The sequence below is a fragment of the Staurois parvus genome, unplaced genomic scaffold, assembly GCF_062004578.1.
Source record: "Staurois parvus isolate SC_StPar_1 unplaced genomic scaffold, SC_StPar_1.0 ptg001062l, whole genome shotgun sequence".
NCBI lineage: Eukaryota > Metazoa > Chordata > Amphibia > Anura > Ranidae > Staurois > Staurois parvus.
The window spans coordinates 2,476,073-2,499,957 of NW_028318858.1; the positions used below are offsets into that span (position 1 = coordinate 2,476,073).

At 42.4% G+C, this 23,885-nt stretch overlaps 1 protein-coding gene across 1 annotated transcript in view; it reads right to left on the reverse strand.

The window, feature by feature from the left end:
* Positions 1-1,683: 1,683 nt before the first annotated feature.
* The window catches only part of LRP12 (LDL receptor related protein 12), a 47,194-nt gene continuing 24,992 nt past the window's right edge, over positions 1,684-23,885 (reverse strand). The window contains exons 3-6 of the mRNA XM_089658349.1: positions 20,753-20,955; positions 18,048-19,140; positions 12,139-12,271; positions 1,684-8,631 (exon numbers count right to left, since the gene is read on the reverse strand). Coding sequence (XP_089514475.1) covers positions 7,783-8,631; positions 12,139-12,271; positions 18,048-19,140; positions 20,753-20,955 — 2,278 coding nt within the window. The 3' untranslated portion in view covers positions 1,684-7,782. The remainder of the gene's footprint in view (positions 8,632-12,138; positions 12,272-18,047; positions 19,141-20,752; positions 20,956-23,885) is intronic.

Genomic DNA, 23,885 nt, shown 5'->3' on the forward strand with positions numbered 1-23,885 from the left:
GTTTTCGGTTCACTAACAAAATTCACAAAAGAACATAATCGGTATCTTTCATAAGAACTGGATATTTATCTCCTGAAAGTCTCCATGTCAGCACTACTCAACCCTGAGCTCATAGGGCCTCACAATTTTTGCTAGACAGAAGCTAGCGATAGTTTAAACAAAATACTCGTGTGGGGCACTTATCAAGCAAATTAGCAACACAATTAGTCACAAATCAGGCTGTATCTCCTTCAGCAAAGTCCCTGTGACAGGTTTAAAGTCCTGTGCTTCTGTGTTCCTAGGCAGCCAAGTGCAACAGTTGAAAAGTTCCAACACAGATTTATTACTGAAGATGAGACAGATTTCCACTTTAAACAGATGCAGAACTAGTAAGTGGTCAGGGTCAGGTTTAATGCAGTCACAAGTGCAAACTTTGAAGCAGCCAAAAGGAGGACTTTTTTTGTGAAGAATTTATGACTCAGGATGTAACCTTGCAATAAATCCATCTCACTGTTCCTGTTTAGCATAATGAGGGATACATTGCTCCCTGCAAAAACTACACTCAGCCATCAGTCTTCTTCCAAGCTGGATGAGAGCTAGCGTCATTCAACCTACCTTCTGGAAGCTCCGGCTGCCATGGACATACCTCCTGGAATTGCTTCACCACTTCAGCTTAGGGACTGAGTACAACAGTACAAAGAGAGGAGCTGACATCTTTGCAGTAGTGGAGTGTCACGGTCTCCCCCTCGCTCTCCTTCATCCTCCCCACTCCCTTCCCCTTACAGGTCCCTATGTCCAGCACAAGCCTACATCAAAGGCTGTGCCAGAAGTCAGAGATCTGCCCCCTGCGGTGCGGTTCACACCTCTCCTTGGCTGGACTGTCCATAATTTTAAAGGTTGCCTTGATTGAAAAGAGGTTGAGAAACAGGGCTTTAAATGTATAAACAAAGATGGCTGCTGACTGACTGGTAAGGGTAATACCACAGTGCTCTTTTTCTTTTTAAAATGTAACTAAAAGGCAAAACTTTTTTAAGTTGTGGATAGAGTGGGATTAGAATACCTGTCAGGTTTTTATTGCTGTCTGTTTGCCTGTTAGGAAGATTTACACTTTCTATTTTTCCTATTTACCATTTATGTTAAACATCAGAACAGTAAGAGGGGAAATCTTCAAATGGGGACACTAGTAATTAGTGGTGCACCGAAAAAAAAAATTCTGGTGCCGAAACCAAAAATACAAAATGCACTTGGCCAAAAACCGAAACGCAGTTTTTAAAAATGAATATATATTTTTTGGAAAAAAATACACTTTGGTTAAAAAAAAATAAACAATATCCCAATTTTTTTGTAAAATATGAAAGAGGATGTTACGGTGAGTAAATAGAAACCCAACATGTCAAGCTTTAAAACTGCGCACGCTTGTGAAATGGCATGAAACTGTGGTACTTAAAAAATCTCCATGGGTGATGCTATAAAAATTACAGAGGAGGTCTAGTGCTTTAATTTAGAATTATTGCTCTTGCTCTGACGTTCATGGCGATACCTCACGTGTGTGGTTTGAACAGCATTTACATATGTGGGCATAGCCTACGTATGCTTTCACCACTACGTGCGAACATGGGGGGACAGGGGGCACGTTAAACTTTTAAAAAAACATTTATTTAATGTTTTTTGTTTTTTTTATGCACAGTCCCGTAAAAAAAAAAAAAAAAAAAAGGTTTTAATCACTTTTATTCTCACCACAAGAAAGCATGCATCCCTTGTGATAGAAATACCTGTAATTAGTGACAGGTCCTCTTTATGGAGAGATATGGGGTCAAGAAGACCCCCACATCTCTCCTCTGCAATGTAAAGCATTGGATCAATAAAAAGCATTGATCTAGTGCTTTAAAAAAAAATTTTTTAAAGAAAGGGCCGGAACCGAAAGTGATATTCCAGTCCTCCAAGGGCATAGAGATGAGTGGATGCCATCTTTCCTTCACACATCTCTATGCCCAACGCCTGGATCGTTCAATGGTTTCTCAGGTAAGGCTGAGAACTACCGAGCGGCAGCGGTAAGCGGGGTTTTTTCGGCACCTGTATTGGTGATTTTTTTTTCATTTCGTCCAACGGCCGAAAGGGGTGTTTTCAGCCGAAACGTTTTGGCCACTGACATTTGGGTATATCCGTACCAATAATGTTGACACCCAGGGATTCTCTCATTTTGAAGGGATTTCTTCTCACCTCCTTTTGGCTACAGGACAGGAAATTAAGGGAAATCTCCCCAATGAGACAATATATGGCAAAACAAAAAAGCAGACAAGGGTTATAACCCCCCCAACTCTATCCAAAATGAAAAAAAAAAAACAAGTTTTGCCTTTAGTTACACTTTACAAGCCATTAAGGGCCTTTGTTTATGGACTACAGAGGATATAAATACCAGACAACATAGGTCTAGACCACGGTAAATGAGAATACCGATGCACTGGAGAGCTGCAGGCTACCACAACCAGCTTTGCAATGTGTCCTGCATGGTTGACATACAGGGGTTGGACAAAAATATGGAAACACTACATGATACTGGGTGTGAAAAATCACAACGTTTTGCATTGAAAGCATAAGTGATGGAACATTCTTTTGCTAGCCAACAGGTGAAAAGCCTCACTTTCGTCATTCACTGCGTACACGGTTAGTAATACGGAGTCATGTCAGAGCTTACTGAGTTTCAAAGAAGGCAAATCATTGCTGCTGCTTAGCTGGTGCCGCTGTGATGAAGTTGCCAATTTATCTGTGCGGTTGAGAGGGACAGGATCAAAGGTTATGGTGGCCTATATAGTTTCGGGGAAAACATCTGATAAGCATAAGTGCGGTCATCATGGTCAACTGACTGAAAGAATCAAAAGGAAATTGCGCAGAATTGTGACCTGGAATAAGAAAATAACTGCTGCACAAGTGACTGCAGAGCTCAATCTCAGTCTTCCACAGTCCGTGTTCACAAAAACTGTCCAGAGGGAACTCCATAAGCAAAACATTCACAGGCGAGCTGCAACTGCAAAATCACTAGTGACTGATATTAATGCTCAGAAGAGGAGAGAGTTGTCCAACACCCATAAATCGTGGACTATCGATCAATGGAAGACTGTAATATGGTCAGATGAATAGAGCTTCACACTGTTTCCAACCACCAGACCTGTTTATGTGTAGAAAACACCGTCCCAATCCTCCGACCAGGACAGTCTTGTGCCAACGGAAAAGCATGGTGGCAATGCAATCATGGTTTTGGCAGCCATGTCTTGGTATTCTGCAGGCCCCATCATCACCTTGAAAAGTAGAGCCAGTGCCAGTTACGATGTACAAATTTTGGCCGACCATGTGCACCCCATTGTGCGATCATTGTTTCCTGAAGATAGCGCCATTTACCAAGACGATGATGCTCCGATTCACACAGCTGGTGTCAAATCGTGGTTTGGTGAGCATGCAAAGTCTTGCATCTTCCCTCGTGCCGCAGTTGCCAGACCTCAATATCATAGAGCCACTATGGTCAATTTTGGAGGAGAACAAGGTTCGGGCTTGTTTTCTGCCTTCGGCATCTCTACGAGAACTGGAATGAGTTTTGCATGAAGAGTGCTATCAGATTCCATTACCTATCATCCAAGACTTATATTTGACAACTCCCAGGGGAATTCAGCCCGTCTTTGGTCCAACACCATATTAGGTAACAATTCTTTTACCTGGTGTCTCCATAGTTTTGTCCTACCCCTGTAACTCCTACATATGGGGTTTGCAAGCTAATGAAGAGAAATATGTAAAACCACTGTAAAGCAAGCCATAGATGAGGCAATTTTCTTTTCTGCAACCACGGGTTACTTCATTTCCCCTCAACACAGTCAGTGTTGATGGGGGAATCCCTCCTGCAGTGCTACTGTGTTCTGCCCTGTAGGGAGCATTCCCTGCCAGCAGAACACAATAATCACTGCAAGCGGCTATAGCCGCCAGCAGTAATGACATACAAAAAAAATCAACATGCTGGTTGTACTGAAGTCAATGGACGGATCAGCTTCAGTACAACCTGCCTGTCCATAGATGGATCGAATCTCAGTCAGTCCCTGCTGAACCAGCCGAGATTTGATCCATCTATGGCGGGCTTAAGGCTCTTCACAAGTAAGCTTTATCGCTTATCCAATCTCTTCCTGACAAATTGCATGGTGTTGCCAGATTTAACCTCCTTTATTTAAAAGCAGGAATAAACACCAATACCAATGCTGCTTGTGATGCAAGTTTAACCCCTTTAGTTCCACTTTAACATAAACAGCCCTACAGGAAGTCCATGTAGTACCAGGACCCATGGAGCAGTCCATTTGGGATTGAACTATGCTATTCAAATATTTCAATACAAACTAATTAATGACTAAGCCAAATGTCCCATCTGCACAACATCTACCATAATGAAGTAAAGCCATAGTGGCCCTTTACACAATAGAGAAATGGTACTAAAACACCAACTCAGGGAAACTGGCAGGTTAGCGAATGATATCAGCATGATGATCTGCTGCTGATGAAATGACATGATATTCTTTTCCTAACAGACCCGTTCATGCTAAGCTGATGCGTTTGGATCGCTGCAAAAACAATTCGTCATCTGAAGCAGATCTTTCATGATTTTCTTCTTGCCCGAAGAGAAGGCTGGTATGAACGTGAATGTTTGAACTCATGGTGATATGAAAAATGATCAAAGAGTAATTACATTTTCAGCTTATCTAATTTTTTTGGTATCCCAAGTTTACAGATGATTTTTACCCTGCTGAAAATACTAGCTGCCTGGCAGTCATCATCTAACTGACCTGAACAAGTTTGCAGCTACTGAGATCCAAACTCTTTACCTGCATAATTATTTACGGACACACCTGACATCATTAGATGAACATGAAAAGCCAGGCAATTTGCATTTTCAGAAGGCAATCAGCAAAGATAGTATTTCTCCCATGTCAGGCTTTCTACATCACCAATTTAAAACTGTGCAGCATAAAGTCTGCAATTCTCTGTCACAGCTTGAATAGTACACCTCTATACTTTAAAGCCATCACCCAAATGTGATTCAGAGGGTGGAAGCTGTGTGTAAATGATACGTACCTCTACAGGGCCCACGTGAAGAAACAGCAATGTAACTCCTAAAGTCTGTTCATGGCACATACTACTTCCCTTCTTGGTACCAGAGGAAGAGGCCCACACCAAACTGTACAAAACAGCAAGTGGAGGAGATTGCCAGAAGAACACAACGGCGCGGGAACTTCACATTGAGACCGCAGAAGCAGGCCTAATTTACACAAACTGCCCCATTACTCTCCACAATAAATTTCCACATCTTAGGTCGAGGTCTTCTATAAACAGACACGAGCCCACCAGGACATGTGGCCTCTCCCAGTTAAAGGGTAAGTCAATGCAGAAAAAAAAATACAAATTGTAATTAAAGGCTAAAGAATAAAAATAAAGAAATTTACATAAATGTTACATCCTCATACAAAAAATATAACATAATACTCAGCAAATGGAATAAGAATAAAACACGGGGTCCCATACATAAATGTTTGAGGCAAGGAATGTTCTTGTTGCTCCTCCCGATTATTAAGCCAGGGCAGTATGGGTAAGACTGATACGTTGATATGAGAAACAAGTACATTTCTTCCTGAAGACACTTTTAGAAGACCCGTCGTTTTATCCTAGGGTTTTCCTGAATCGGATTCAAGAGAACTCTTGTACTGACCAATGGTTTTGGAAAGGAACTTGCTCATGGAGCCACTAATGTGCACTGGCAGAAATTGTGTGTTTATTGGATACAAGTGCAGTCTGCTCATTCCCTGGGAACCAGCAACTTTGCTATCCTGTCTATGTCTTCTTAGAGGGTTTTCTGAAATATACTGGGCCTGAGAATGAGTTCTACATCTTCTGAAAAGTGTGCAGTTTTAATGTACCCACCTAATAAAATATAGAATTAACGTTCACAATAAGTGCCAATACAGTGGCTCAAGTGAACCACACACCTCCTAATCTGCCCACATATACTTAGAAGATTCATTGTTAAAGTGAACTGCTCCAGTACACAAGGACTCATACACACAGGCGTACAATTTACTGTGTGCAGATCTGTCATTTCTACAGATTTGAACACCGCAGTATTATATGCTCTGTTTTGTCCATAGCCTTTAACTGCGTCAACCAAAACTAGAAAAATCTGCATTCACAGCCCTGCGCTTGGACCGTATTTTGCTCTGTATGCACGAAACACGCTTCTGCTAATGTTCACATGCATACAGCGTACTGGACCCTGTCAGGACCCATTGCCACGGGCAGACATGTAAACAGCAGGCGCCACCGACTACACACCAATTACATGTCATCCCTGCAGTGGCAGAGCATGCATACAATGCTCAGAATCACTGAGGTCATTCTACACATGTACCAACATACAAATAACTCATTCAGAACCAGTTCACACTATAACATGGTGCGGGAAACTCTCATTCTGTGCGTGTTTCCCGTGCTGCGCTCAAAACGCACTGCAGTTGCGATCTGCAATAGTTGTGATCTGTCAATAATAAGTTAGCGAAACTCCAAAATGCAGGTCGCAAACGCAGTGCATTTGCCCACACCGGATTGCATGGTACAGAAGTACCATGTGATGCGGTTGCGGTGAGTTTCCAAAAGTAATGCATGCACTACTTTTGGTGTGTTATGATTTCAGCCCATTCAAAATGAATGGTCTGAATTGCACCGCACAGAACTGCATGTGAATCACACACAACTCACAGCACATTCTGGTGTGAACCAGCCCTTAGCAGCGACATTAGAATAGTGTGTAATCAGGGGTGCTGCTGCTGCTGAATCTATGCTATTGTTTACATATTAGCCCTGAATGCATCATTCATGCAATGGCACCGCATGTGCAGCATGTACACATGTCAGCTTATACAGACATATATATGGTGTATGTCCGTATCAGTTCAGAAAGCTTTTAAAGCCCTAAGTAATCCCTGCAGCAGTTTCCCTGGATCCTGGGCCACTGTCACAAGACATTCTCAGCGCTCAGTTGGTGTTGAGAACTGGCTATTGCTCTATAACTAAAACAGGTGACTTTATTGGTTGGAACGCACAAGAAGGTGCAGGCCCTTGATACCATGATGAAGTGCCCAAGCTGGCATGTTACTGTGGCCTTAGGTCAAGCCAATATTGACACGAAAGGTGCACGCTGGCACTGCCAGGTGCCCATAATGCACTGATGCAGCCCATTTAATACCTTATTGTACTGACAAGTTTAGGTTAATGTTGCAAATCATGTTTTGGTAACTGGGTTTCAAATACTATGCTATCCTCCGCAGATTGGCAAATTCAGCAAGTGCATATTTGGGAGAAGTGTCTGTCCGGAAATAATAAAATCAAACTGAATATGAATCAATTCCTTCATCTCCAGTAATGATATCATTACAGCACAAGGTGCTGAGGTTACCAGCTCCCAGGAAATAGATGAAAATGAGAAAATGTTTGCCTGCACTGTTTGCAGATGATGAGCCCACTTAACACAACCAATCATTTTGTAGCATACACTATATACGAATTGTACACCGTGCCAAGAACTCACGGACCATCCACCTATATTTCTGCGGACAAAACATTTCACTGTAATAACCAGAAGTGCCATGAAGCAGAACTCGTGCCTGTGGTAGCTCACTGCCGCCTGAACTTACCAGGCCCTCATTTGTTTCTGTGAAGTACAAAACAGTGACTAGATATTGCTCCGAACATACATCGACCGATGCTTTGTGCGCACGCTGCCTAGCAGAGAAGCAATGCCTCATCATCGCTTGCTTCGTTCTTGAGCACGGCTTCCAAGCAGGTGTCTGGAATCTGAGCAGTGTGCACAATTCCACAGCACTCACAAGGGCCGTCGCGGCCGCATGGCCTGGCCCCTTGAGGTGGTGGGCTGTGCTGTGCAAGTCCTTGCCCCTGCTCAGAAGCAAGATCGAGTAAAGGTCTAGTGCAGTCATTAAGATCAAAGTCTAAGGAAGGGATTAACATCTCTACATCATCGTCATCATCCCGCCCTACGCTGCTGCTGTCGAGCTGCCTCAGGGGGCTTTGGTTCTGGCCTGCAGAGCTTGACCTCCCAAGAGTAATTCGTACCCAACGTAAACCTTGAGTCATTCGGCTAAGTGCACTGCTGAGCTGCTGGCGAGCTGGACTGACAACCGCTGGTTCTGGCACACGTGTGTTCTGTCGGCTATCTGCTGAGCTGCTGCTGCTGGAGGTTGGGGTCGTGGAGCTTCCACCTCCGTTCACTGAAGCCTCTACGGCGGAGGCAGGAGGAGTTTTCTGTGGCAATGGAGCAGCAACACCACCGACTGCTCCTTGTGAATCCCTTCTGTCATGGTCTCCATCGTTGTCATCAGACTCCACAGAGAAGAGTCCTCTGTGTGTGCCACCCCGATCATCTCTGCTGCTGCCACGGCTTGAAGAACTGTCCCCATCAGCTGAAGCCAAGGCAAGGGATCTGGAGCTGCGTGACCGCATGAAGTTGTAAATTCTGTTCCAGATGCTGCTGGATCGCCTGGTGATTGGGAGTCTGATTGATGTGAAGCCTAGCTGAGATCGGACTGCTAGTCTTAAATTTTCCAAAACAGAGGCCTGTGAAACAAGAAAGGGAAAATGGTAAAGTTTTTTTGTTAAAAAATCAACAATACAATATAGCCAATATAAAAATCACCATTTAAAGCTGAGCTCCAAACAAACGGCTAAACACACAGATAAAATACAAATACAGATGTTTTGCTTACCAATCATTTGTAATTTCTGTCAATCCAATGCTTAAGATTTACACAGCTCTGTCTAGCAGGACAGGAGACCCGATTTTTTGCTGCTGAAGTAAAACTTACAGGTCTTTTCCCTCCCCCCAAACTGCAACTGGACAGTGAAGGGAAAGGCAGGGGACCACTGAGATCATCTCTGTCATTCTGCTCTCCTATTGCCATGTAACTTGTTAGCTCTACAGAGACTACAGGAGGCTGGTACCAGATCACATTGAAGAATAAGTACATTTAAAATTTTATTCTCACTGCACAAATACGGCAATGCTGAAGCTGATGGAAATGCGGCGCATACACAGTAGTGACATTTATTTATTTTATTTCAGGTACTTATATTGCGCTGTCAATTTACGCAGTGCTTTACATACATATATTGTACATTCACATCAGTCCCTAACCCTCAAGGAGCGTATAATCTAAAGTCCCTAACTCACATTCATACATACATATACTAGGGCCAATTTAGACAGGAGCCAATTAACTTACCAGCATTTCTTTGGAGTGTGGGAGGAAACCCACACAGTCACAGAGAGAACATGCAAACTCCAGGCAGGTGGTGCTGGGGTTGGGATTCGAACCAGAGACCCTAGTACTGCCAGGCGGAAGCGCTAACCATTTAGCCACTGTGCTGCCCATAAACTCGGCCCAGCCAGTGACAGTGGCTGGCGATCAAGACACGGAAACCAGCTGCCTGAAGAGGTCAACGGCCAGAGAAGAGAGCTGGGGATGTCGTATTGCTGAATTCAAGGTGACTATTTCCACTTTAACTGATAAAAGCCTAATAAGCCCACAGGCCATCTGAACACATCTACAAATAAATCCAGCTCTCACTATTCCCAATGCTAGGAGTGATGAGACACTGAACTTGAAGTTCTTAGTATTGAGCACTTTTTAGCTTCTATTCCAGTGGGGGAAAACATCTGTTGAAAACACTGATTCTAACCGATCATCAAGGATCTGCTATACTGTAAATCAGAGTTGATATGCGATAAGCGGTATGTGGATACAGAGGTTTTAAAGCCTAATATAATGCAGAGGTCACAGTAACCACCCATGTGCCACCCTACCTCTCACACTGAAGCTTAAGCAGATCCAGCTGTAGTCTTTTTCACATGTTTAGCTATTTCAGTGTTAACCAGTTGCCGACTGTTCGCAGTTCATACTACTGAAGGCAGCCGGTAGCTACATTCTATGCAATGTACCTGTATGTTGCTTAGCACATGCACACTTGCGCGCAGCATGCCCGCTCCCATGACCTCTGTGTCCCCAGGACACAGCAGATTGCGGTTGCTGGTACCTTTGATCGGATCATGTGATCACAATGCAATCACAATGTCAACAAAGCCGTTGTGAATTAATTCCATTCCTATAGTGAGTTGCGATTGGCACACAGCTGTCACATGGTACACGGGCCAATCACAGTACCATGTGATAGCTGTGGGCCATTCACAGATCACAACAGTAAAATCACAGCAGTCATGAATGTAACCCATGCATGACAGTTCAAAACAATGAGGTTACAGTGAACTTCGCTGACAGCAATAAAAAAAAATTAAGCTATCAGTACATCAGGACTGATCAGTTTTCAAATATATATACCATAGTTTGCAGACACTATAACTTTCGCACAAACCGGTTAACATACACCTTTTGGGATTTTTTTTTTTTTTACCAAAGACATAAAGCGGAATACATTTTGGCCTACATTTATGAAGAATTTAGATTTTTTTGTTTTTTTTTCATTGGATATGTTTTATAACAAAGAAAATAAGTTTTTGTTTTTTTTTTCAAAATTTTGTCTTTTTTCGTTTATACAATAAAAATAAAATAACCCAGTGGTGATCAAATACCACCAGCATAGCACTACTATCCAAACGTTGTGAGTGAAACCTAAAAAATAAACACTTGGCTCTCTCCCTGCTCTTAACCTGAGGGTGGAGTTGGATTGAACCTCAAACAATAAATTATCACTTGAATTATGGAGACAGTACTTACCTTATGATACACCTGTGCACAGATTATGCACAATAATATTTACATACTCTAAACAAACAGCAAAGACACCTTAGCTATTCATTCACCTCTGTAGCTATAGGCATTGTGGAAAATTCACAACAAAGGCACTGAAATCACAGCTTTATTTTTTATGGCAACATAAACTTGCCAGGCCACTTATGTAAAATACAGCAGGTGCTGTTATGTCAGTCTAAGCACTGCTTTCTTAAAGCATACAATTTGTAGCAGGTAAACAACTGCTCTGCTTTTAGAAAGCACGTTGGTTTGGGAATATTAGGCAGTCTGTTCTTGGTGTGTGGCAGACAAAGGGTTAAAGTCTCTGCCACCACCCAGACTGGAATGAATGGATCCTGTACTATTAACCACTTTCTATCCGGCCCAAGTATATAAACAGCCGGACGGGAGCAGTGCAGGGGCGGGTGGCTGTTTACAAACGTCCTCCCTGCTTGTGCGTGCAATCTGGGAGCGTGCAGCACCGCGATCACAGCGGAACACTGATTGTTGTAATGGACCTCTGTGCGAGGTCCCGATCATGTGATCACTGATTGGCCAATCAGTTATCACATGAAGAGTAGTAAGCAAGATGTCACTTCTGACATCATTGCTTACTACCTGTGAAATCTGTGAATGATCACAGAGGTCACCTGGTACAAGGCTATTCACAACAGCCTTGTACCATGTGACAATTTGTGACTAATCACAGCTCACACAGTATTTCTCAATGGCTGCAAGAATGCAGCCAGAGAGGGAAAATGATTGCTTTTACAGCCTTTATGGGTGTAAAAGCAATCAGTGTTAAAAAAAAAAAAAAAATCTTCATCACCCCCCACAAGTAGTACAGTGTCTCACTATGGTGACACTGTACTGCTAGGGTAACAGTATGTGCAAAAAACAAAACAAAACAAATAATAAGATAAAAAAAATACAATAAAAATGTAAAAAACATTTTTTAGAAAAATTATAATTTTTGGTTATAAACTAATTTGGGCTATTTTTTTTTTACTAAAAAGATAATTGAATAAATTTTGGCCAAGATTTATGAAGAAAGATTATTTAAATTTTTGGACTTTTTCATTTATATAGCAAAATAAAAAAAATAAAAAATCCCAGTGGTGAATAAATTCCACCAAAACAACGTTTTATCTTTCTCAAAAAAATGCTAAAAAATTCACATGGGTACAGTGTTGCATGACCGCGCAATTGTCATTCAAAATGTGAGAGCGCTGAAAGCTGAAAATTGGCCTGGACTGGAAGGGGGTAAAACTGTCTGGACGTGAAGTGGTTAAAAAAAGAGTTTTCAGAAGACATTTACCTGGTTTGGAGAACATACAGGGAAGTCCTCTACAGGTGGAATTAAACCCTGAGCAATCAATTGTCCATAAGAAGGAGGAGCTTCTCGTCTCAGCAAATCAGCTTCTACCCGGGACAGTTGTGTCTCAAAGGACCTTAAAAGAAGAAAAAAAAAAAAAAAGAAGGATTTAGGCATTGACAAGGTCAGAATACAGTCTAACCTATAAACAGAACTACATTGCACAATGCCTCCTAGACTGATCTTCAGCATGGGCTACACAACATCACTTTAACCGCTTCCCCTCTGCCCTACAGAAAAAGTACTGCTACAGGGCGGAACAGGTGTGCAAAATCACGTGATTCACATTTCCGGGTAGGGGGCGCATGTGCTGCCCTAGCCGCACCACCATTGGTGGCTACAGATGTCAATCACCGGGTCCCGTCCAGGGATTCCCCGCTGGCACCTGACGATCGTGAGTAACACTGACAGGGGAGAGACCTGTGTGTAAACACAGGTCTCTCTCCTGCCAGCAATAACATGCTGCTGTGTATTTCTATGCACAGCAGATAAATACACAGCAGCACCTTTCCCTAATTAAACACATACAGCACATGACCTAAAACAGCACAGTTAACCCTTTGATCACCCCAGATGTTAACTCCTTCCTGCCCAGTGTCATTAGTACAGTGTCAGTGCTTTTTATTAGCATTGATCACTGTATTACTGTCACTGGGGATGTCAGTGGCAGTTAGTCAGTTCCCCTCCAGTGTCAGAATGCCCATCACAGTCCTGCTATAAGTCGCTGATCGCTGCCATTACTAGTATAAGAAATTAAACATTCTAGTATCTATACCGCCATTTTTAGACGCTATAAGTTTCACGTAAACCAATTAATTTACATGTATTGTTTTTTTTTTTTTTTTCTTTTAGCAAAGACGTAGCAGAATAAATATTGGCCTAAATTTGATTTTTTAATTTTTTTTCCTGGATAGGTTTTATAGCACAGTCAAAAATAGTGTTTTTTTTTCTCAAAATTGTCGGTCTTTTTATGATTATAGCGCAAAAAATAAAACCGCACAGGTGATCAAATACCACCAAAAGAAAACTAATTTATTTGGGGGGGGGGGGTGGGGGGAGGGGAGGAGGATATAAGTTTAGTTTAATTTAAGAAATCAGTTAAAGTAATGCAGCACCGTATCGCAAAAAATGGCTTGTTCAGGAAGGGGGGTAAAATCCTCTGGAAGACAAGTGGTTAATGCAGAATTGGCTGCTCATATACCTCCATCATGATCACAGAAGTATCACACCACAGCCTGTGCTACTGAGGTTGGCAGCTCTGCCCACCGCCTACATTGCCTTCACTGTAACACATGGTCTTGTAAAGAAATTTGCCTTCAAACGTTTATCAACTTCCAATGGAATTCCACACAACATCTCTCCTGTTTCCATCTCAGAAACGTCATACCCTTCACTTTATGAGGGGACCTAATCTGTGCCGTCTCACCACCCTTGTTTTTATGTATGGGCAATAAGCAACATATATACAGAAAGAACCTCCATAACAGAGATGCTGACAGCAATAAAACCTGAACAAGGGTCTAACCTCTGGTTACTTTTATCCAAAACCTACCAGCCTTGAAAGTCACAACAAAAAGCTTCCTTTGCATTCCCCGAGTCACATCCTCCTACATTTGTGTCTCACCTGCTCCCCCTCCACAAGCACTGCAGCTCACAGTGGGAGGCTTTCAGTAGCAGAAGCAGTGCCGCCAATCCAGAAAGTAGTGGGCAAGACTAGGTGTGGTCAAATGCTGACTGACAAGCTGTAGGCCTGCCAATCTGTAGTAACATTTACAACCATGTTCCCCGCAAGATTTTTCATCCCACTGTAGTGCCAGCAAGCACAGCCAACATGAATGCCAGCTCTGAATTCAGGAGCATCATCACAGGACATTGTCTGGAGGTGGACATCACATATAAACAAAGGATCGGCCCTGGCTAACAGTTTGCGTTAAAAACAGAGTGATGTTTGCACACATTTGCAAATACATGCGTAAGCCACAGTCCCGCGTCAAGGGTCCTCTGTACACTGTGGACCTAACATTTTTACATTGTCTAATTTGGATGATGGGACACACTGGATGCCCTTGATTTCATTTTGGTATAGCTGGGTATCACATGCATCCCTGTACCTTTAAGGAGGGATGGGCTCCTCCAGGCACACCTGCCCATAACCTATCCATTTATACATGTGCTCCTACTATGGAGGCTTTGGAAATTTTAGTTAGGTCCACAATATACAGAGGACCCTTAACACGGGACTGTGGCTTGCGCATGTATTTTCAAATGTGTGCAAACAAAACCCTCTGTTTTTAACACAAACTGTTAGATAGGGCCAAATTGGTTGTTTTGCAGGCTGGCTGGTAAGTGTTGCTGGGAAATCCTTTGTTTGTTTGCACTGTTCATTGCCCTTCCATGTGTACCTTACTGCTAAGGCTGGTTAGCCCTCATGCACACTTGACGTTTTTACAGCTGCTGTTTTTGGCTTTTATTATTACTATTATACAGGATTTATATAGCGCCAAGTTTGCTCAGCGCTTTACAATATAAAGGGAGACAATACAGCAACAATACAGTGCAATATAATATGGTTAGAAGGGCCCTGCTCCTTGGAGCTTACACGATCTAAGAGGGCTTTTGACGTTTTTTTCCTACAGCCAGTAAACCCCCCAGCATGTTATCCTATGTGTCCATGCACACAGACTGTAATCAACGGTTTTTGGCTGGAAAAAAACCCAGGACTAGTGGGTTTCTACAGGAGTCTTTTAGCTGTAAAAACGATTTAGAAAAACGCGGTAAAACGCCGCAAAACAATGCTGACTGCTAAAAAAAACTCACCTTTTTTAACGTGACTTTACACAGCTAATGTTACCAGCATTATCAAAACGTCCCGTGTGCATGAGGACTTATAGGTTGGGACGGTTGCCATTTTTTGTATGGAGGTGGACATCACTAGCAGGATCAAAAGGCATCTGTGTGACCTTGAATATGTGGGTAAAGCGCAGGATTGCTGAAGTGAAGTTTTCTTCTAAAGTACAACTATGGGCAAAATAACAAAAATGGTGCGGTGGGCAGGTATGCAAAACACCTACAAGACGTTATTTCTTTTAAAGGGGCCATACTAGTTTCTGAGTCCTAGGGAGTGCATTGTCCACAGTACACCATTATATCTATTGATATTTTAGTTGAATAGCTTAATGAAAAGGCAGAAATTTCCCTGTGTTTTTATTCAAGTTATATCACCTTTATTTAAAGAGATATTAAAGCTTTTTTTTTTTCAATTAAAGTAAATATGTTATACTTACCTGCTCGTTTTGCACAGATCAGCCTCGATCCTCCTCTTCTTGGGTCCCCCACTGGTCCTCCTGGATCCTACCCCTGCCCAGTACCCCCCATGAAAAACTGCTTTCCATGCTCATGCAGGCTTGGTCTTGAGCCTCCCGGTCTGTGTCTATTGGCATAAAACAGTAGTGCTTAGCTTCGCCCCTTGCTCCCTCGTCACTGGATGTGATTGCCATTGGCTCCTGCTGCTATCAATCAGCTCAGTGAGGAGGGAGAGAGCCGGGAGAGGCACAGCTTTCAAGCACAGTGATGGATCGCCATGGGCTCAGGTAAGTATAAGGGGGGTGAGGAGGTAGCCAATCAGCTGCTAACTTCAGATTGTTCAATTAAGCTTTGACAATAAAACCTGGAAGCGGATTGTGATTGTGTAGTAATTTTGTCACAACGTGGGCAGTGTAGATTTAGATGGGCTGGTAGCTTTACATGGACTTTACAATAGGGAGAACAAATTAAAGTCCTGCTCCAACTGCCATTTTTAAGCAGCTACATTTTTAACCATGCAAATGAATTCTTAAGTGGGGAAAATAATTATTTGGTCCCCTACAGATTTTGTAAGTTTGCCCACTATTTTGCTAACTGAACTGCAACTCAATTTAGAACATTTGTATCGTGTTTTTTCTGGATTTTTGGTTGATATTCTGTCTCTATCATTCAAAATACACCTATGATGAAAATGATAGACCCTTCATTTCTTTCAAAGTTGGCAAACTTACAAAATCTGCAGGGGATCAAATACTTATTTTCCCCACTGTATATACAGGTGAAACTCGAAAAATTTGAATATCGTGCAAAAGTTCATTTATTTCAATAATGCAACTTAAAAGGTGAAACTAATACATGAGATAGACTCATTACATGCAAAGCAAGATAGTTCAAGCCGTGATTTGTCATAATTGTGATGATTATGGCTTACAGCTCATGAAAACCCCAAATCCACAATCTCAGAAAATTAGAATATTGTGAAAAGGTGCAATATTCTCGGCTCAAAGTGTCCCACTCTAATCAGCTAATTAAGCCATAACACCTGCAAAGGGTTCCTGAGCCTTTAAATGGTCTCTCCAAGGTTTCACCTTTTAAACCTTTTAAGTTGCATTACTGAAATAAATGAACTTTTGCACGATATTCTAATTTTTCGAGTTTCACCTGTACGTAGGTGTTATAGGGTTTGTTGCAACCCCTTTAAGGGTTTGTTTACAATGGTGATAGCCCTTACAACCCCTCTGAAAACTGATTTGTGGTGGATCGCCTTTAAGAGGGAGGCAGCTGGGTGGCAATATGTCACCTACTTGCTACCAGTTTACCCTGAATAGCCCACACTACCAAGCTAAAACGCAAAGGCAGTTGCTGCAGTCCCATTCATTTGAACGCGTTGCAATTGGCTGGAGAACACAAAAGAGAGTGTATGATTTTTGCAGAGACTGAAGCAATGCATTGTTTCCAATGGAATGCTTATTACCCTCTACAGCCGCTATGTTAACTTAAGGGGGCATTAAACACACAGTTCAACTGCCCTTTTTTAACCCCCCCAAATATGTATGAATGAGCTCTAAGGCGCCATGTACACTGAACGATGGAAAACGTAGGTTAAAAAACATCTGTTTAGCCATCTTTGCATACCGCGTTTATGAGCGTTTGCATTTCGAAGCATTTTTTTAAAGATAACCTCAGAGAACCTTGCAAAATGCACTGAAAAACAGTAAAAAAGTTAACTATTTCAGACATTTTGAGAGAAAGAGAGCAGAAGCAGAGAGCGGTATTTGTTGAGATTAGCGGTCTTTTTTTTTTTTTCTTGTGGTGTTTGGATGTGTTCCAGCTCATTTCTGTGCAGAAATTATTGCAGCAGTGTCTAACATACTTTTTTTCATGCAAAACCTCAAAGTATGGTGTGCTAGGTCCATTTGAGTACGCTTTGCATGCATTTTTCAGGATGAAAAAAGGCTCTGGACAGTATCTGCAAATGGAAGAGTTTAAAACATTTTTTCAAACGCAAAAACCTATAAATGTGGTTAGTCGCGTTTACAAGCGTTTTTGCATTTAAAATGCTGATAAAATCTACTGCTGAATGCAAGTTTTCTGTGTTCAAAAAAATGACTGTAAACTCAACTGCCTGTAAACGACGATGTATACATGGACACATAGGAAAACATTAGGGTGAGTTCAGAGGCTGCTGAAAAAAAAGAAAATGCAGAACAGCTCCTAAATGTGATTTTATCAGCTGCAGTGCACATGAGCCCTAACTGTCACTTTTGCTGGACAGCTTGGTCTTCATGTAAATGCTCATTTACTGAACACCATCAATACAGGTATTAAGCACATAAAATTAGAAATAGAATACATTATTTTTCACTTTATCGGTCTAAAAGGCAGATATCACCCCACTTCTATTCATGCTCATTAGCCAATTTTTGCATGATGTTCTAATTCTCTGGTGGCTATCAGCATCACCATACAAAAATGAAACAACTGTATTTAAGTGGAAGCGCTCTTTAGTCAATCAGCAATCAGAGGAGATGCAAACTATTTTCACATACCTGCGCTCAAACATTCGCAGAGAGTACAGCTTACAAGTACATCCCAGTGCAATGACTAGCAGTAGCCCACATATAAGACTCCCAATGACTGCTGCAGTTATCACCCGCGTGGGCACAATCACTGGACAATTCTCCTCATCGCTGCCATCCCCACAGTCGTCCTGCGAATCGCACACCCAGCTCTCAAATACGCAGCGGTTATTTTTGCAGTGAAAATTCCCTGGCTGGCAAAAGAAGCAGTTCTTCTCATCAGACCCATTGGGGCAGTGGTTCTGGTAATTGCACCGGTCAGAGCGAGGGTAGCAGACACCATTTCTGGAGCATGGGAATTCATCCTTTTGGCACATGGTGCAGTTCAGTTCATCTCTTCCGTTTGGGCAGTGCCAGTAGCCATCACAGCGCTGCTGTTCAGTATAACAGCCCCAGTTCCCGCCGCAGGGAATTTCCCAGGGCAAGCAGAAGCCATCAACTTGGTAGGTTGCATTAAATCCTCTAGCTGCACTGACCTTATCAGCACAAAAATGCACCCGTATCTGTCCAGAGGAAGAAACCACCGTAAGAGGAGCGTGGGAATCGAAAGCAGTCAAAACTCGCAAAAGTTTACGAGAATTTTCCTCCAGTCCATCGTAGATTTTTACATAGTCCCCATAACCAGTGCCATCCAGTTTAAAGTCTGTAAATCGCAATATAACCTTGCGCCGGTCTCCGGTATCAATGAGCCACGTGCAGTTGCTGCCGGGAGGATAAAAGTCAGGATAGTTGGGGGAGCTAAATGCCCCATAGAAGTATTTCAGTGACTGTCCACAGGTGGGAACATCGCAGTCAATCTCATCCCCCAGATCCAAGCAGTCGATGTTCCCGTCACATTTCAAAGAGTTTGGCAGGCAGGTGTAGGCTTTGGTGACACGAGACATGCACTGGAACTGGCTGGCAGCACAAGGCTGAAAGGATACTTCAGTGGGGTGACTGAACTTGGGGCACAGCTTTTCATCAGAATTGTCACCACAATCGTCCAGGTGGTTGCATTTCAATGATTCCGAAATGCACTTTCCACTGTCGCAGCGGAACCGATTCCGTTCACATTTTTTCTTCCCTTTAAAACAGAAAAAAAACACTATTCCAACACTGTACAGTGATAATGGGACATACATGTTAAAGTCGAACGTAAAGTGATATTAAACTCACAACAGTAAAATCAGTCTGTATATGTAGTAAAGCATGCTTGTTATACTGTGGAATCTAAGGGGTTAATCCTTTGCATTGTGTAAAAAGACTGTGTGATCCTGACTTCTCTGATCCCCCCCTTCTTCCAGTGTCTCTCTCATCTCCTGATAAGACTTTTTATGTGGAGTCAATCTGCACATACCTCAGTTTGGTTGCTAGAGAGGTTTTATTTTCTTAGGAAAGTGCATGTGATCAGCACAGGACCAATCAGCAAGGTCACAGACAGAGGCCAGGAGTCCTGCATCCTCCTAGAGCAGAAAGAAAACTCCTCCTACAAGCTTTAACATGTGCTCTGCTGGACACTGATAGAAGTCACAAGAATGCTCTAACTACTGATGAGAAAAGTTATTTAGCATTTTTTATTTATTAAAATAATTGCACTTCCATGTTCTGTGTACTGTGGGAGACCAGATATAGTGAATGCAGGGTCTGGGGTTTAGTAACATTAAGTCTGCAAATACTTATCTCCACTCCAGCGATAGGATGTCCGTGAGCTCTCCCTGTCTTCTTATAGGTGCAGGGTCTTTGGCTGGCAGGAAAATGATGCAACATCCATGTGCACGCACATGGGAGTTTGTTCATTCCAGCACCCAGTTGTGCATGCACAGTTCAGTGTACATTTTTGAGTGGATTGTTGACATGCAGTTAAAGTTGTTTGAATGAGGCCTAAAAACTGCATGCTGTGTCTTGTCTTCAATAACACAATTATACTAAATTGTACACCCGTGCAAAGGGCTGTGTTCTCCTGCACAGGCGTTCCATGCAGGCAAACATAGCCCATTCAGGTCAATTGAGACAGAGTGGTTGCATGGACACATCTGCTGTAATAATCCGGCACCCATGCGGGTCTCCAAAAGCAGACAGTGAGTTCGGGGTATGAACTCACAGGTATCAAACTGGGATCACCATCTGTGTCTGTGCAACAGCTGCATCCCAACTGACATGAATAGGACTGCCAATATGTGGATGCAAGGCACATCTGTGCATCCTATGCAGGCAATGACTGCCCTTCACATGGGTGTATGCTTTAGCATGCCTGTGTTAGTGACCTTCATTATACTTTAAAGCTGGTCTTAGATGGATCTATCTGATTTATCTATGGGCAGCCTGATTGTACCCAAATCGTTTCATCAACTGACTTTGGATGGTCAGATTTTTAGCATTCGATTACTGCCCGTGGCTATAGCCGCTAGCTGTAATTGTATTCTGCCGGCTGGGAGAGCTCCATGTGCCTGCAGAATACAACAGCGCTGTGGGAGGCATTCCCCCCATCCACAATGACTGTGTTGATGGGGGAATCGAGCAACAGGTGGAAGGAAAGAATATCGATTAATCTATGGCTTGCCTAAGAAATGCAAGAAGCCCAACTGAAAAATGTAAGTATGTGTACTTTACAGGTTTTATCCAACTACAGACTACTGATCATAAAGACTTTCTATAGTCATAGCCACAACTCTCAACTGTCACAATGTTACCTCCACCTGCAATATAGGATAGCCGGAATCCTTTTCTGGAAATGCGTTCATCAGCGTGGAATTTGATCCAAACGTGGTCTTGTACAGATGTGTATGGCGCTGGAATTGTAGAGCCACATGCCCTTGGTCCATCAGAGTTTGCAGACGGCCCTATGGACAACCAGTCAAAGTTGCAAGTGCCTGATCCCTGAAGATCAAATTCCTGAAAACTGGAATATGAAGAACAAAAAACGTAAAGTCGGTAAAGGGGCCAATTCTCAATGTACACATTAAAGGTAACTGTAGACCCCTTGTGCCAAGTTCCCCAGGCTACTTGTACATGTCTTTGAAAAGGTTACACTATAAAAAAAAAAAAAAAAGCATAAATTACCCCCCAAAATTTTTGGCTGGCAAACTTACAGTTCTTTTAAACAAATTACATAATATGTTCCTGTGCCAGGCAGTGGTCTCTACGGGGCAGCAGGGACATGGTTCTCATTGTGCTGTAAATCAGATCCACCTACATAAGCAAGAGTTCTGAGGCAGCTACAAATCTCTCTCCCTGATTGTCATGTGGCCTCCTGCAGTACAAGTCTACTAAGCCAGGGCTTGACAAATCCCAGGCGCCAGGTCATAATGGCGGCCAGAAATGGCATCTTGGTGCCTGGGTTTTTGTCAACCCATTCACTGTTCCTTCCTGGGTGTAGAAAAAGATCCTTGACACAGTCTTGATACTCCCATATGGATGATGTTCCCTGTCGATGATGTTCCCCTATTGAGTGCACCTGCCCGAGGATGGCTTCCAGCCCGCACACGTTATTCAGGACAGCGAGAAGCCGTGTCCCGGAGGCAGGCAGATTAACTCCATGGTGCTCCCTGTGTCCGCGCTGTGACATGCTGAGCCAGCACTCCTTTAAAAAAGTTTACAGTGTGCTGTGAGGTGGATGAGGGGAAACAAGTCCTCCCGGCCAGGTCTGAGCTCTTCTAGCTCCATGTGTGTTATGTCTGTTGGAACAGCAGAATTCGCACTGTGAGCCAGTCTGGCCTAGGAGGACACCCATAATGGAGAAGTCATTATGGGATAAGGCAGATGGATACATTTTAGAAAAGTCCTTTGATAAAGCCCTGTATCCAATTACTGCTATTTATTTACAGCTGGGCTCTAGTATTTCATGGTGACCGGAAACCCACCAGAGGAATGAGTGGAGTCACCATGGAGGATACACATGAATGCAGGAAGTGGCTGCAAAGAAGCAGAAGATCAGCAGCACTGAGATACTTCTTTCATCCTTTTTTGTATTTTATTTAAAGTGTCACTGAGGCTTTATTTAGATGTGAATTTGTGAGTGGTGAAAATGTGCAGTAGAGCCATGTTTTTGCCACCCACCAATGGTCACCCTTTATCTGCAATAGGCAGCAGATGAGGGCGATTTACATGCCACAGTCACAATGAAATCGGCATAATAAGGAGTTTCTCCCATAACAGGTTTTTATTGTCATCCTTTACGACCAGCCTACAACACTGACATAACGTTGGGATTATTGGCTGGCAGCTCTGCTGTAAATTAGGAAGAGCAAATTACTTGCCTTGCCCTGAACACTGACTCCAGTGGCTCCTAACTTTTTTTTAGATTCAAAGCAAAATTTGTCAAGCCCTGTAACAAGTCACTTGTGTGCAGCTACATTGGATAACATAGAAGGCGACTGAAGCCATCAAATCTGTATATTGCTCCAAATGCTGCAAAAAGTCATTTATTCAGAGCCAACATTCTGAAGATGGTTCATTTGTTTAGCTTCCCTTTGACCACTTCAATACCGGGCACTTTCACCCCCTTCCTGCACAGGCCAGTTTTCAGCTTTCAGTGCTGTCGCACTTTGAATGACAATTGCGCGCTCATGCAAGACGTTCATCATTTTTATCAAACAAATAGAGCTTTCTTTTGGTGGGGAGTAATTACCACTGGGGTTTTTTATTTTTTGCTAAATAAATTTTAAAAAAGGAACCACAAATTTTGCCAAAAAATTTCTTCTTTGTGTCTATTTTTGCAAATAAATAATCTTTCTTCGCAAATTTAGGCCAAACTGTAGTCTGCTACATTTCTTTGGTGAAAGCAACCCAAATCAGTGTATTATTTATTCTGTCGAAAAGTTATAGAGTCCACAAACTACGGTATACATATTTGAATTTTGAATGGCCCATCTAATTTTGAGGACTGAAAATTCCAGGACAAATATCCCCCAAATGACCCCTTTTTGGAAAGTAGACAGACCTAGGTATTTAGTAAAAAGCATGGCGAGTTTTTTTAAGTTGTAATATTTTCGTCACAATTTTTTGGAAAATGGAATAAAAAAATATATATATTTTTTTTTTACATACTGTCACCAGTGCAGTACTGCATCATCATAGCCATCAAGTAATTTATTGTGTACAATTGTCATGTGATCTGCTGTGATTGGCAGCAGTCAGTACACTGATTGGTCAGCTATGGTGTTTGGTAAAACATGGGGGCATGTACAAGGTACATTCCAGAAGAATGTCATAGGATGATGTCCACCCAGAACAGTGAATGTAATGCATGGCTGTCATTTGTCTATAGGTCAAACAGGGGCTGGTAAAACATGCCGTTGCTGGGAGTCGCCATCTTTGTTTTTGATGTCAGCAGTCCCAGACAGAACGGTCTCAAATTAGCCTGCTTTTTGCTTTTATCTGAGGCTCACTGAGCAGCTTCTCATTTATCCGATGACAGAGCAGAGAGACGAATAGCAGGAGCTCATATACTGCAGAGCAGTGAATATTGCCAGCAGTGACACTTCCTCTACCGCACATATTACAAACAGCTCCTTCTCTGTTCCAACTGCCACTTCTGTTTAATTACTTTATATGTGCACAGATGCTTCTCTGCCACTGGGAAAGACCTGAATGGTAAAACACAGGACTACACATCCAAAATGCAGCACTTTTCACTGTGTAACACAGGGCAATGTGTTGGTGGGAACGAGCTCGGCAGGAAACAAATATATTTTTCTAAAACCAATTCACTTTCCCTGCTTTACAACCCCAATTCCAAAAAAGGCCTGGACACTGTAAAATCTACATGAATGCAATAATTTGCAAATCTCATAAACCCATATTATATTTACAATAGAGAATAAAAAAAAC